Source organism: Myxine glutinosa, chromosome 8, assembly GCF_964187855.1.
Source record: "Myxine glutinosa chromosome 8, kmMyxGlut1.1, whole genome shotgun sequence".
Taxonomy (NCBI): Eukaryota; Metazoa; Chordata; class Myxini; order Myxiniformes; family Myxinidae; genus Myxine; species Myxine glutinosa.
The window spans coordinates 417163-433323 of NC_136268.1; the positions used below are offsets into that span (position 1 = coordinate 417163).

The 16161-nt window shown below is 41.3% G+C and overlaps 1 protein-coding gene across 4 annotated transcripts in view; it reads left to right on the top strand.

Moving 5' to 3' along the window:
- Positions 1-14896, top strand: part of LOC137432262 (DENN domain-containing protein 5A) — a 101910-nt gene extending 87014 nt beyond the window's left edge. Inside the window, exons 12-22 of one of the 4 annotated variants that reach the window (XR_013624240.1) lie at positions 728-809; positions 891-975; positions 1167-1295; positions 3256-3377; positions 3465-3610; positions 3717-3861; positions 4041-4207; positions 5636-5715; positions 5826-5952; positions 7838-8060; positions 11383-14896. Coding sequence is in view for 3 of the 4 variants with exons in the window: in XM_068124039.2 (XP_067980140.2) it covers positions 728-809; positions 891-975; positions 1167-1295; positions 3256-3377; positions 3465-3610; positions 3743-3861; positions 4041-4207; positions 5636-5715; positions 5826-5952; positions 7838-8060; positions 11383-11566 (1464 nt within the window). In the remaining variant the exon portion in view is untranslated. Of the gene's footprint in view, positions 1-727; positions 810-890; positions 976-1166; positions 1296-2001; positions 2305-3255; positions 3378-3464; positions 3611-3716; positions 3862-4040; positions 4208-5635; positions 5716-5825; positions 5953-7837; positions 8061-11382 lie in introns of those variants that run through there. The other 3 variants (XM_068124039.2, XM_068124040.2, XM_068124041.2) reach the window with 3 other exon arrangements.
- Positions 14897-16161: the final 1265 nt, after the last annotated feature.

Sequence of the window (16161 nt, forward strand, 5' to 3'; positions counted from 1 at the left end):
CCTCAAACTCACCACTGTTCCTGTCCTTCGTCCTTACAGCTCTTTTGTACATTGCCATCACTACTCTGATCAACCATATGGTCTGAAAGGCCATTTTGCTCATTGGTCACGGCTCTCTTATATGGGGCACAATAGTTCCTGTCATTTGAGTTTCAACCGTCGGTCTGATCGGACCAACATTCTCACCCTTTCAACATTTTCATCATTTTGGCAACCGATGGGTGTGCCTACCACACATGATCATCAGTGTCGTTCATCTTCCGAACACGATTGCAACACTTATAATTTTAACAAAACTCCAGTACGGTTACAAAACACAACCGATCAATACAACAGCTAACACAGTATTGACAGGAAGGTTATGATATACATCCAATTACAAAACTCAAGCCAGTGCTGCCACTTGTCAAAGAAAGAAAAAAAACATCAGTCCAGGAACTTTATTGTCAGACCTTTTATATCACACACAGTGTCTCAATAAAATGTATTGACTTTATACCTGTATAAAAAACTATACTATTTTGTCATTCTGCACTGCCTTATGGGTAACAGCTGATGATGTACAATCATTCCATTACATGCTAACATCATCTGTTAGATTTTAGTAGCACTCAACATCACCCCTCTCTCTCTGTTATTTAATAAATTTTCCTGAGATATTAAAGCGTCTAAATTTCATTGATATATGTATATACTATATATATTAATTTTTATTTGTATTTTTTAGGGCAAATCGGCTCTCTGGTCACACCTGCTTAGCTACCAAGATAAGGAAGATGAGAAGGCATCGGATGTTGAGGGGAATCTGGGTATGCCACCGACACGTTCTTGCTCACCAGAAATGTTTCAAGGAAGAATATGTGGAATGTTATTGTTTTTCTGTTTCCCAGGAGGCACAAGAAGCAAAAGTGGCAGGAAATCCCGAAGGAGTCCCACGATCCCTCGTCTCAAGGTGACGGTTACTCAGGACATGAGGTATTTGCACAGACCTACTGTTACCTTCTCCCTCTGTCTTCTCCCTGCTCTCATCCTTGTTATATAAAATGGGAAAGGTGGCTTTTGCTACTTTCAATGGTTTTTTTAAATTGAGAAAATCATGTTGAAGGGAAATGCACTGTGATTTTGATACTGCTGGACGCGTGTGATTTATCCGATTAAACCCTCAGGCATGTTCAGAACATTGATGAGATCAAGACAGATGTGGGCCGTGCTAGGGCCTGGGTGCGTCTCTCGTTGGAGAAGAAGCTCCTGGCACAGCATCTGAAAAAGCTTTTGTCAGATTGCGATCTTACAAGGTGGGTCAGCTGTGTGCACCACTATTAGGTCAATGATTGGAACAGTTCATATTGGTGGATTAATGGAGTTTACATTCGAATCACCAGGTGAGGGATGTAGAGTGCTGAAACTCACCTGTGTACGCCATAGTTGCACATCTGGATTACAGGCCGAAGTCAATGATGGAATAATAATAATCCTTTGGAATAAAAGATGATTAAAATAGATTGTTGGTCCTTTTACCTTCAACCTCAAACCAAAATGACAATAACTTGTAAAAATAGATATCTGCATTCGCCAAGGGTCAGTAAGCCTCTCCAGACCTTAGACTTTTAGGGATAGAGTTTAGATTAAGAAATATCCATAAAAACTCGCATCATGAAAATCAGAGGAAAATTATTCAAGTTATGATCAAAAAGATGTTTTTTTGTGAATTAGGTCACAATCCAAAAAAGTAGGACAAGGACACGATTCAAATATCAGGTGCACAACTTCACTATGATGATCCAAGAACATTTTGGGAGGCCAAGTGGTCTTTGAGATTCTGCATTGGCAAAATTGAGCGATGACAGAAAACATTTTTTTTTTTTTTCAGACCACCGTTTTACCTTGACCTTTAACCCAGATGGGGTATGATGTACATTAATCGTAAATATGGCTTACTCTAGGCTATCTGGAGAATGCAATTTCGTTCTGATCGGACAAACCTTTTTGTTTTTACACCAGTTACCCGTACCACAAGCACCAGCACCAGTACCAGTGACGCCAGTTCTTTGAGATAGACCTTATCGTGTTCTCACTCCATCGGATCACACACAGCATGCCGTTTCTGTGAATAGATCGAGCTTTATTGGGAGCTCACGCAAAACACATCAAGCTCAAGGAAATCAGAGAGCGAAGAAGAAGAAGAAGAAGATCATCAATGCGACAAAAAGGCACGATTTTTAGTTGAGTTGTTAGTTGAGTTGTGGTGAAAAATGTGAAAATGTCTATAATTAGGTAGTAGGTTGTAGACAGCAACCGCCCAGGGTAGTACTACCGTTCTGACTTAGGAGCGTTAAAGTGGTGCCCGGATCCATTTTACACTCTCCGTGTCAGGATTGCTGGTCTTACTTTCTGTCTCACTCAAACTATAGCTACCGGCCTGGCTTCACTCTTTCTCTCTCGCTAGCAAACATCATACACTTTTCATCATACATTTTTCTTCTCTTTTATTTGAGGCCTGGCCTCGATGAGGGCTATATAGGAGGGCCTGGAGCCTTCAACATTATAAAAAGGTCATGACCTTAAAAATTATGTCAACCCCACAGTTTGTCATTCATCTTCACAATAGTTTTTATTCCCATTATTGATGCCAAATTCATATCAAAAGTCACAGCCAGCTCTGAGTTACAGCTCGGAAATTAGCAGGAAAAATCCCTAAATGGTGGTTTAGTACTCCTTGGGGTCGAAGACTCACTGGGGTACCATTAAAAACTGGGGGCACTAATTGTAGAAACAACCCCGACAACAGGTATACGCCTACCCCCTATCCTATAGGGGGCGGTTTAAATAGAACGAGGTAAACAATATGCGTTTGCAAATGTTGGACTTTTCGAGACATTGGGAAGACAAAAACGCAATTCTGGCATCGAGGTCATGTTCAAGGAAACTTCAATTGTTTCACATTTTTGAGAAGTTTCAAATGTTCTCAGCCAAGTATTAATTGGCAAATGAAATTTGCCTTCTTTCAAGATCCATTATGGTTTGTGATGCTTTATAGGCAGCCATTTAAACCAAAGTCCAATGTTAGGCCATACAAGGAAAGGGTGTTGGTAGCTCTTCAACAAGGTTTTTGTTCATTATCGCTGTGGAAATGCTCTATCCATCAAAATAATTCCAATCCTTGACATCTGGTGGAAACCATCCAAACGAAATGTAGTTTGAATTGAATAGAAACAGTACATGTTGCAAGCAGGCTTTGTGTGTTGCAAATGGCAGGAGATTATACAAGCGTTACGCCTTCCTCTGCTGTGAGGATGAGAAGGAACAGTTCCTGTTCCACTTGCTGGGCCTTAATGCTGTGGATTACTTCTGCTTCACCAATGTCTTCACCACAGTTTGTAAGTTGCAGAGTGATGTTTCCATTACTGTGATTGTCTCTAGTTCCGCGGACCCTTAACCACCGACTCCTTAACGCCGCCTCATAGTGATGTGCTACCGGGTCCTGGTGGTGCCGAGCCATACTTTCGGCATGGCGCTGACTACGGCTAATCCCTGGGTGTGTGTTTCTGGTGAGCTGGGAGCCACAGGCATCTTGCACGTACCACGCAGCACCTTGGAGGTTGTGTTTGAGGTGTGTCTCTCCATTCAATGGTACGGTAAATGCAGCAGGTTCTCAATTTTGTGTGCAGTATGGTGGATGGGTAGCATTCGTTGCTTATGATTTGTTTTCCCTCCAGTCACCTCTCTCCTTGTAACTGGGCAGTGCGCTAACCTGGGCCGCTTGACAACAGTGCAGATCGGCCATGACAACGCGGGTCTTCTCACCAGATGGCCAGTGGAATACGTTGTCGTGCGGAATGAAATAACTGGACATTTGTACAGGTATTGCAATTGATAATATTGGGTAACTCTTACTTGGGTATATATTGGGTATTGGGTAACTTTTAGCTCTTACACGAGCCTCGATCTTGTATACCAAAAAAAACAAAAAAAACACTTTTAGTGCAACTTGCGGCTGTGTTTTTGTCATTGCCATTTCAAACATCGTCATTTCCAACCAGGTTCCCCTGTGGTCGATGGATTGGTCGTGGGGTCGACGACGGTAGTTTGGAGCGGATCCTCGTTGGAGAACCTGTACTGACTTCCCCAGGTGCTCGACAGAGCTTGCGTCGCCACTACCTCCCTCCAGCACCACGATTAGCTGTTGCACCAACCAAGAAGCATCTGGGTATGGAGGGTTTATCCCATGAGGGATCACCACGTTAGATCTGATGCTGCAGAAACAGTTGAAGATCAAAGATCCAATTTTATATTCGTGTAAATTGCTTTGGAACTTTAGATCTTTAGATTTTTCAATCGTATACTTCTCGTTTGCCACTAGTTAAAAATAAACTTCTCATTACATAGTTATTCTCTTCTATTATAAGGGGTGGGAGGGGGGGGGGGGTTGTGGGGTTGTCTCAATTACATATGCTTGATCAAAGTTGTGAGCTATGTAACATGCGTGTATTTGGGTATTTCACACTGGTAGGATGCCATCATCACCTAGCTGTGCATTTTGGAGGTAGCTGGACATTTTCAAACATACAATAAAAGCTTTGGGATTGGAAGAATAGCTCAGAGCGTACCCACCTTTGATCGGCCTTGTCTAAATGTGAGTCCCAATCGCAAGGAGGTTCGGTTACAGGTGAGGTTATGTTAGGTTGAGTTAATGGGAGTATAAACTGATTGAGGGTGGGGGTGAGGGGGTGACATAAGGTGGTAGTGTACCTGTACTGCCTGCTTTGAAGCCTTGGAGAGAAGAGTGGGGTTAAACAGCCTCATGAAGGCAGGTTCACAAACAGGAGAAAAGAAGAACAAGACAAGATTGGAGTTGTGTAGTATGCCGACATTTAAAGAATGTAATCAGAATGGGGGTCTTGGAAGAATGTGCTTGTTCTGGAGTTGCTGGAAGGAGCAAGTTGGGAGGGATGGTTGTCGGTGTAGGGGTGGAGAGAGGGGGTCAAATGGCTTGGAAGGCAGGAGAGGCGATTAAAAAATTTTATTTATTTAAATGCCACCATGACCTGCTTGTGATGAGAGCAACAGGCCTTGTGTTTAGGCTTCATCGTGGGAGGTTCCAATAAAGTTGAGTGCATTAGATTCCACGGATTCATGGAAAAACAGATGTGATGTTAGGGCATCAGGGAGAGCCATACTTCATCGAGCTATGACTAAAGGCCTTGTACGCTGAGTACTTTCGATTTTTCAAGGAATTGTTTGGAAAGGTGGAGGATGCTCAGTCTGTGTTTGGCTTTGGAGGCCACACAATCCTGGTGGATATTAAGCATCCCACATTCCCACAGCATATTTTGAAACAAATAGGCCATTGTGTTTTGATAGCCTGGCCAAACTCTAAATTCATGCCCTGACTGAAGATCGCTCCTCCGGTATCCCGTGATGGAGTATTACCTTGTCCTGGTTTCCTTCATAGCTATGGAAATGTGCATGAGTATTCCTGGATTGAAATGTAACACATGGTATTAAAAATCCTACTTTCTGTTGATACTGGAGTTAAAAATACGTTTGCGCTTTAAAAACTTGTAGAGAAATATCGGAGCTTAACTGTGACTACAAAACTGAAGCTACTTGTGACGTGTACGGGTTGTCATGGCAGTGAGCCCTGGACAGGTTCAAGAGGTATTGGGGGAAGCTGTGAACAACCTGGTGAAGCATTTCCACAAGCCCGAAAAAGAGGTTGGTAGTTTGAGGGTGTGCAGGCCGTGAAGAAGAGGCTGAATTACAAATGAGTTCCGTTGCACGATTGAAAGTTTTTGTGATGAATGTTCTTGCCCTTGATTTCCCAGCGTGGAAGCTTGATTCTGCTCCTGTGTGGAGAAGCCAGCCTGGTGTCTGCTCTGGAACTGGTCCTTCATCACGGCTTCAAAACGGCGCGGCTATTCCAGAAGCCCGTATTTATTTGGGACTTCATCGGTCAGTACTCGCTGGTGAAAGGGTCTGTGTGCACAGCGTGTCCTTTATTCCCTCCGCCACCGAAGGTGGATGGAGGTTTTGTTTTCACCCAGTCTGGTTGTTTTTCTGTCTGTGAATAGGTTATCTCAAAAAGTTATGGACGCATTTTGACGAAACTTGGTGATCAGGTTGGGTATGTGACGAGGACGATTTGATTAGATTTTGGTGGAGATTTAGATCGAGATCCGGGAATTTTCAAAGTGATTCTGAGAGATGTGGCCAAAACGATATGTAGCACAATATCTCAAAAAGTTGTGGACGCATTTTGACGAAACATGGTGGACGAGTTTGTTAGGTTACAAGAACAAGCAAAATAGATTTTGGTTCAGGTCCGGATCCAGATCCGGCCTATCAGTAGGATACAAAACATAAACTGTTCAGCCTGGCGGAGGAATGCCCTCTACCAAGTGTCGTTGTAGTTTTCTTTATGTAACTAGCAAGAGTACGCAGTGTTTCCAGGGGGGGGGGGGGGGGTGTACGAAGGGAGTGGGCGGAGTGGAAGGGGGAGGGGAGAGAGAGAGGTGAGGGCAGGGAAAAGATATACTACATATACATCTTTGGAGGTGGGCAGGGAGGGGTGGGGGTGGTGGCTTTGACAGGCCCCTCCGTTTTGGGGAAATGGGGGGAAGGGAAGTAGGAAAAATGTACCTGTGCAAAGAGTGCTTTAACCTCAGTGTTGCCCAGGTAAAAAAGGAAATTGTAATACCCTCTAACCTCAGTGTTGCCCAGGTAAAAAAGGAAATTGCTATACCCTCCAACCTCAGTGTTGCCCAGGTAAAAAAGGAAATTGTAATACCCTCTGCCACCATCATCAGGTGGCGCTACATGGTACACATTTACATAGAGAATTTACGCCCCTCGCCGGGTCCCCCACACCCCCGCATGAGGCCGCGACCACATAGCCTATGTTACTCCCAGACAAAGTTGTATTTGCATTTGTACCCCGAGTAAAGTATATAAGTGTTTATAGCTGGAGTACTCGGTGTTGCTCGGTCAAGCGAAAAAGAAACATTAACATATTTGAAATGAGGGCCAATATAATGGAAAAGCAATTGCATCCAAATCAGAATCCATTACAAATATCAAATCATCATTTTACCTTTTCGTTGAATATATGCTGGTGAATGTACCGTTCATCACGTTTCTGAGTTAAGTTTGATGACGTTCTGGAAGAAGAAGAAAAAGAAGAAGAAGAAGTCTTACCACCAACTTCAACCGCTTCTGGAATCGTTTGATTATTTGTGGTCAAATGTCTGGTAATTGTTTTTATTTGTTTATGCGAATGTGTACTTGTATATAACTGTCATTAATCAAAAAGGCTAGACTATAGAGCGATTATTATTATTATGTTTTTTTTTGTTTTGTTTTTTTTTAATCCAAAAAAAACCAACTTGTTTTTTCAAATGTTTTTTTTTTTTGCCGAAAACACTCCCAGGCTCTCACTGATGAACCTGAAAGTTTGCCAAAGATCCGTTCAGCCATCTCTGAGAAAAATGGCGACACAGACACACAGACCTCTCTCTTATATAGTAGATGGCCTGATCCATTCTGTGTTTTAGCATTTACATGAGCCTGAATGGTATATTTAAAAAACCCAATTTTTATCCATTTTGTCTCAAACTACTTGTCCTGATGAGACGACAGCAATTGCATGTGGGATTAAACAAATAAATTTAGTGTGTTGTGAGAATCGGAAGTTTTTTGTTTTTTTTTATGATTTGGGAATTGTTCAGTTGAGGGAAATTGCTATAACCTTTTCGGAGAACACTGTGGTCTTTTAACGTTTCCTTTGGACTGTATGGACACACGCAATGCTGAGCATTTGCTGCCGCCATGTTTTGCACAGAAAAGGCGAGCGAGCACATCGCGATGTCCGAGGACGACGAGCAGTGTGTGGAGCCGGCTCGGCGGTCCTGTCGCTTGTCGTGCGCTCTAGGGAAGGACGCCGGCCTCGTGCGGCCCGGCCCAACGCACAGCCATTTCTGCACAGTTGTTCAAGCGATAAACGACGCCCCTCGGTCTGTTGGAAAAGACGGAAAGTTCCAAATGTTTGTCTGCCTGGGCGCACGGTAAGATGGACAGTTCAAAATATTTGTCGCATCCACCCACATATTATGCACGTTTTTCCTCCCACAAGTCACTGGGAGGGTCTTAACATAATTTAACCGACACTGGTGTTGTGCAGGTTTGACGTCACCATAAGTTTCCAACATTGCACTGATGCCGTAATTGCATGAAGAGTGCCATATTATAATCGACTCTCACGAGCATTATTTGGGCTTTTTAGGAATGGACGTTGCATAATTTTGGTGTAAATTTTGAATTGCAGTTTAGAAATGAAGGGTGACATATTAATAATCGAGTCTAATGAGCATTATTTGGGCTTTTTAGGAATGGACATTGCATAATTTTGGTGTAAATTTTGAATTGCAGTTTAGAAATGAAGGGTGACATATTAATAATCGACTCTAACAAGCATTATTTGGGCTTTTTAGGAATGGACGTTGCATCATTTTGGTGTAAATTTTGAATTGCAGTTTAGAAATGAAGGGTGACATATTAATAATCGAGTCTAATGAGCATTATTTGGGCTTTTTAGGAATGGACGTTGCATAATTTTGGTGTAAATTTTGAATTGCAGTTTAGAAATGAAGGGTGACATATTTATAATCGAGTCTAACGAGCATTATTTGGGGTTTTTAGGAATGGACGCTGCATAATTTTGGTGTAAAATTTGAATTGCAGTTTAGAAATGAAGGGTGACATTATAATCGACTCCAACGAGCATTATTTGGGCTTTATAGGAATGGACGTTGCATAATTTTGTTGTAAATTTTGAATTGCTGTTTAGAAATGAAGGGTGACATATTAATAATCGAGTCTCACGAGTATTATTTGGGCTTTTTAGGAATGGACGTTGCATAATTTTTGTGTAAATTTTGAATTGCAGTTTCGAAATGAAGGGTGACATATTAATAATCGAGTCTAACGAGCATTATTTGGGCTTTTTAGGAATGGACGTTGCATAATTTTGGTGTAAATTTTGAATTGCAGTTTAGAAATGAAGGTTGGCATTAATAATAATCGACTCTAACGAGCATTATTTGGGGTTTTTAGGAATGGACGTTGCATAATTTTGGTGTAAATTTTGAATTGCAGTTTAGAAATGAAGGGTGACATATTAATAATCGAGTCTAACGAGCATTATTTCGGCTTTTTAGGAATGGACGTTGCATAATTTTTGTGTAAATTTTGAATTGCAGTTTAGAAATGAAGGGTGACATATTAATAATCGACTCCAACGAGCATTATTTGGGCCTTTTAGGAATGGACGTTGCATAATTTTGGTGTAAATTTTGAATTGCAGTTTAGAAATGAAGGGTGACATATTAATAATCGAGTCTAACGAGCATTATTTGGGCTTTTTAGGAATGGACGTTGCATAATTTTGGTGTAAATTTTGAATTGCAGTTTAGAAATGAAGGTTGGCATTAATAATAATCGACTCTAACGAGCATTATTTGGGGTTTTTAGGAATGGACGTTGCATAATTTTGGTGTAAATTTTGAATTGCAGTTTAGAAATGAAGGGTGACATATTAATAATCGAGTCTAACGAGCATTATTTCGGCTTTTTAGGAATGGACGTTGCATAATTTTTGTGTAAATTTTGAATTGCAGTTTAGAAATGAAGGGTGACATATTAATAATCGACTCCAACGAGCATTATTTGGGCCTTTTAGGAATGGACGTTGCATAATTTTGGTGTAAATTTTGAATTGCAGTTTAGAAATGAAGGGTGACATATTAATAATCGACTCTAACAAGCATTATTTGGGCTTTTTAGGAATGGACGTTGCATAATTTTGGTGTAAATTTTGAATTGCAGTTTAGAAATGAAGGGTGACATTAATAATCGAGTCTAACGAGCATTATTTTAGCTTTTTAGGAATGGACGTTGCATAATTTTGGTGTAAATTTTGAATTGCAGTTTAGAAATGAAGGGTGACATATTAATAATCGAGTCTAACGAGTATTATTTGAACTTTTTAGGAATGGACGTTGCATAATTTTGGTGTAAATTTTGAATTGCAGTTTAGAAATGAAGGGTGACATATTTATAATCGAGTCTAACGAGCATTATTTGGGGTTTTTAGGAATGGACGCTGCATAATTTTGGTGTAAATTTTTAATTGCAGTTTAGAAATGAAGGGTGACATATTAATAATCGACTCCAACGAGCATTATTTGGGCCTTTTAGGAATGGACGTTGCATAATTTTGGTGTAAATTTTGAATTGCAGTTTAGAAATGAAGGGTGACATATTAATAATCGAGTCTAACGAGCATTATTTGGGCTTTTTAGGAATGGACGTTGCATAATTTTGGTGTAAATTTTGAATTGCAGTTTAGAAATGAAGGTTGGCATTAATAATAATCGACTCTAACGAGCATTATTTGGGGTTTTTAGGAATGGACGTTGCATAATTTTGGTGTAAATTTTGAATTGCAGTTTAGAAATGAAGGGTGACATATTAATAATCGAGTCTAACGAGCATTATTTCGGCTTTTTAGGAATGGACGTTGCATAATTTTTGTGTAAATTTTGAATTGCAGTTTAGAAATGAAGGGTGACATATTAATAATCGACTCCAACGAGCATTATTTGGGCCTTTTAGGAATGGACGTTGCATAATTTTGGTGTAAATTTTGAATTGCAGTTTAGAAATGAAGGGTGACATATTAATAATCGACTCTAACAAGCATTATTTGGGCTTTTTAGGAATGGACGTTGCATAATTTTGGTGTAAATTTTGAATTGCAGTTTAGAAATGAAGGGTGACATTAATAATCGAGTCTAACGAGCATTATTTTAGCTTTTTAGGAATGGACGTTGCATAATTTTGGTGTAAATTTTGAATTGCAGTTTAGAAATGAAGGGTGACATATTAATAATCGAGTCTAACGAGTATTATTTGAACTTTTTAGGAATGGACGTTGCATAATTTTGGTGTAAATTTTGAATTGCAGTTTAGAAATGAAGGGTGACATATTTATAATCGAGTCTAACGAGCATTATTTGGGGTTTTTAGGAATGGACGCTGCATAATTTTGGTGTAAATTTTTAATTGCAGTTTAGAAATGAAGGGTGACATATTAATAATCGACTCTAACGAGCATTATTTCGGCTTTTTAGGAATGGACGTTGCATAATTTTTGTGTAAATTTTGAATTGCAGTTTAGAAATGAAGGGTGACATATTAATAATATCGACTCTAACGAGCATTATTTGGGCTTTTTAGGAATGGACATTGCATCATTTTGGTGTAAATTTTGAATCGCAGTTTATAACAGTGTAGTGTGATGCTCGTTTATGGACTTGTCACTGTCAGGGATCATGTTCTCCACAACTGGCTAGCGACATTGGCTGACTGCCCTGCGAATGCGCACATGTACGAGGAGTGGGCCATCTTGCGTGATCGCTCCATTGTCAAAGCGCTCGTACATCTCCTGCAGGTCCTGCACAGTTTCAACATCACCTTGGAAGGTTCTCTTGTTAAAGGCGTTGAGGTGTGAGCAACAGAACCGCAGGCGACTGAATCTTCAATATTCACTCCTCAAAGCTCGTGCTATTGCCTCAAATTACAAGCCATATAAATGGACTCTGAGTTGATACGCATCAATATGAGACCTCGTATCGTATTCCACGATGTACAGCTATTGGAGACGAAGCATTCTGATCCCGCTGGACCCATCTGTGCAGTCTTGCAAGGTGCTTTTGAATCATTTTTGGTTCCACAGAACACGAAGCGTGACTATGCACATTTTGAACAGGCTCATTTCGAACTTTGGTGCTCGTTGAGCATCAGGAACATCAGGAACGATCGTGCTGTTTTAAATGGAATTTTCTAGAATAATCATCCGTCTTGTAGGACTAATCGGATTATGCCTGTACAAATATTGTTTGTGTCGTTCTGTGCAATTTTTCCCGTTTCTATGACGCAGATCTATTAATTTGTACTTGGCCGAGTATTAATGCTGCATATGTTTGCGTTGCATCTCCCTCGAGTGTGGTAATGCACAACCAGGGTTGCAGAAAGCATCCGATGGTGAGGAAAGCAAAATGATGGGAGGATGGGAGCTTTCCGTTTGTTCCAGAAGAAGACAGCTCGCTCCATTTGGTACCAAATTGCAAACGTTGGCCCAGAACGAAGGAGATTGACCAGGAAACCAAAATTTATTCCCGTTCACAAATGCAAGGCTTGAGAAGGCAATTAGTAAAGTTTAATTCGACATTATCGTGAAAATAGATCTTCATGTGACTTTCACCACCAGAGGTACAAAATGTCCTCTGCTGTCATGGCCGACGATGCCACACAATCTGTGAATTGGTAAAATGTTATCGAATGCAGTTTTTTTACATCCGATTTGTACACATTGGACGATCCATCGACGTTTCCTCAATCCAGTCGATTTGAGTGCTCAGATGAAGTCATCGTATTTTGATTTTACGAAGGCTTTTCAAAAGGCTCCTGGAATGAGATGCTCACCATTTTATTTACATTTTTGCGTATGCAAGTACTGGTTCTGATTCGTAATTAAACATCCAAAAGCGTAATTTATTTAAACACAGTATCACCTCGCTCTACGTTTTCTTTGGCGGCTCTTCGACTAATATGAATATCTCACTTGTAGATCCTATTGAACGCCCCACAAACTCCTCAATTTAGTGACTTCTGGTTCATGCCGAGCAAGAAACCGTTCTTTTCGCGATCCCCCACCTGAGTGAAACACTGAATTTCATTCCAATATCTGCATCAGCTTGTTGTCATGTTGATAGCTTCACAAGTTCTTGGAATTGCATTTTGTTGGAACCAAAACAGCTTGGAACGGCTGTTTAGCTCTTCAACGCACACCGACATTGATGAGGTACCGTGTGCTTGGTTGTCATCGCTGCTCCTTTTTAAGGAAGGATTCCATTAGAATAGCGTGTGTGTGTAGTTTTCTGTTTGCTGTGCTGTATTTGTACAGAAGTCGATGTAATATGGAGATGCCAGTCTGATACTGTAGCTGGTGGTTGTTTCGACCCTCCTGGTGTTCCACGGAATGCATTTGCTGGCTCGTCATATTTCGTTCGTTCTCCACCAGCAACACTTTTGGATATTGAAGTCTCTAGCCATTTTGTTTTGTTTCTCCACAAGGATAATTGGACACGGGAAGAGGCCATTTGGCCCGTCGTGTCCAAGCTATATCCACATCGCAGCATTCCCAAGATCTACCGCAGTGCGTGCTGATTGAACGGCAAACTTGAAGCAAGAAAGTTGGGCATTCTGGGGAAGCTGGTGGGTGAGAGGTCCCATTTGTTTTTGCCACTGGTTAGTTTACCTTACCTTGGGATGGAGAGCACACCTAAAATTTAAACTGAAGTGTGCCTAACTGGTGGAACACAACCTCAGCACACTATCCAATCAATTGAGTGCAGTTGTGGTTCTGAACAAACAAAAAAAAAGCCACTTACCACAATAGTTTGGATTATCTGGCTCATCCACAGCGCATGAGGCCGGCTATGTCCTATGCAGATCATTGAGGTCCCACAAAGCAGAAGTCCTTCGGGTCGGTGGTGAAGTCCTTCATGCCGGTGGTGAAGTCCTTCGTGCCGGTGGTGAAGTCCTTCGTGCCGGTGGTGAAGTCCTTCATGCCGTTGGTGAAGTCCTTCGTGCCGGTGGTGAAATCCTTCGGGCCGATGGTGAAGTCATTCATGCAGGTGGTGAAGTCATTCGGACCAGAGGTGAAGTCCTTAGGACCAGAGGTGAGGTCCTTCGGACCAGAGGTGGTCATTCGGACCAGAGGTGAAGTCATTCGGACCAGAGGTGAAGTCATTCGGACCAGAGGTGAAGTCATTCGGACCAGAGGTGAAGTCATTCGGACCAGAGGTGAAGTCATTCGGACCAGAGGTGGAGTCGTTCGGACCAGAGGTGAAGTCGTTCGGACCAGAGGTGAAGTCGTTCGGACCAGAGGTGAAGTCGTTCGGACCAGAGGTGAAGTCGTTCGGACCAGAGGTGAAGTCGTTCGGACCAGAGGTGAAGTCGTTCGGACCAGAGGTGAAGTCGTTCGGACCAGAGGTGAAGTCGTTCGGACCAGAGGTGAAGTCGTTCGGACCAGAGGTGAAGTCGTTCGGACCAGAGGTGAAGTCGTTCGGACCAGAGGTGAAGTCGTTCGGACCAGAGGTGAAGTCGTTCGGACCAGAGGTGAAGTCCTTCGTGCCGGTGGTGAAGTCCTTTGGACCAGAGGTGAAGTCCATCACGCTGTTACTGTTATTTGCACTGAAGTCATCCGCACTTTTTTTTTTAATACATTTGTAAAAGTCTTCTTGAAGAAGCTGTTTCAAAGTCCACAGCTCCTCCGTGACATAACGAGCATGTGTTTATGGTCATGACATGAAATGTGAACCTTTCAATGTGATCGATTTGCTACTGAAACAAAAATACAAATTTCCTGCTTCATACCATGCACTTGACTTGCCTTCTCTCTCCGCCAGGTATCGCTGCCTTGGTTTAGCAGAGGTTCGTGTTTGCACCATTTCATGCAAATCGAGTCTAATATTGGGGTTTAAATTTTTGTTGGACAGTGTTTTTGAACTTCTGCTAAATGTATTGCTTTGCGACGTTGGCCCAGAGTGGAGTAAATCTGTCGGTAGACGAAGCGCGTGGTTTGTACATTCAACAGGTTCTCGTGCTTTGAATGTTGTGAAAGATAGTTGTTTTTTAATGGTTAGTTGAATTAATGATGTGATAAGTGCATTTTTGTTCTAAAGTGTTTTGCAGTTTTGTGCCAAAAGTTAATTTTCATTTTTTTCACCTTTTTTTTCGTTTTTGTGTGTTATTGTAATTAAAAAGTCTGAATCAACTTGCTTTCTCCTTTTTTATTTATAAGTATATTATAAGAAAATTAAATAACACTAACCCACAATGCTCTTCTTTTTGCAAAGTATACAGGTAGTGGCCAAAAAATTGAAATACTAATGTAAAGTAACTTATTGGGGCGTTGGGCCACCATGTGCGGCCTGTATATGCTGTGGGATAGAGTCCGCCAACATCTGGAATTCCGCAGGAGGGATGCGGCACAATTCCTCCACGAGAAGGTCAATCAACTCACTCCTGTTTGATGGAAGTGGAAAACGATGACCAAAGCAGATTCGCGATGACTGATGGGACAAAGTGGCGAATTGGTGAGCCGACTTGTGCAGCCGGAATTCTTAATCAAAACAAGAATGATTGCACTGTGGTCACAACCTGCGACAAAATCCGGTAACAGGCCGATTGTGAAACGCGTATTTAAAACGCTTTAAAATACGAACAGTACGATTGGGAAACACATTTTATTAGTTATTAAAAAATTAACTCGACACCTCTCACCATGTCAGCCTCCGCCACGGTTATATCAGAACGAGATGATTTGTCACGCGGTCACAGATTGTTTCACCTCAAAATGGAACCATTCAAATATTGCGTAACGATATTTTTTTTAGTAATGTAAGTACAATAGTTAATTTGTTACAATATGTAAGCAAATAGCTAGTTATTTGAATGCCTGGATCTTCTATTCTTAGTGGGACTTCAGGTGGTTGTTTATTGGGAGTGAAGACGGGATGGAAGTGTGGCCTAGAGGTGCTAATTTGAGCTCTTGGTGCGTGCTGCGCTCGCTTGGAGTAATTGTTACGCTGCACGGTTCTGGATCGAAGATACTGCACTTGGAAAAAATCCGTCTCCTGGTCCTTTGGTTCATCGATTGAGACGTAACGTAACACCCACAAACATAAATCGGGTGTCTTCTAATTTGGGTAACATAACGCTTGATTACGTAAAGTAACGCTTGATTATGGAATGTAATGCTTGATTATGTAACGTAACGCTTGATTATGTAACGTAACGCTTGATGTAACATAACGCTTGATTATGTAACGTAACGCTTGATTACGTAAAGTAACGTATTATGTCATGATTTATTACATAACGTAATGTTACGCCTGATTACATAACGTAAATCCTGATTATGTAATGTAACTCCTGATTACGTAACGTAACGCTTGATTACGTAATGTAAAGTAACGCCTGATTATGTAACGTAACGCTTGATTACGTAACAGTAATGTTTAGTAATGTAACGCTTGA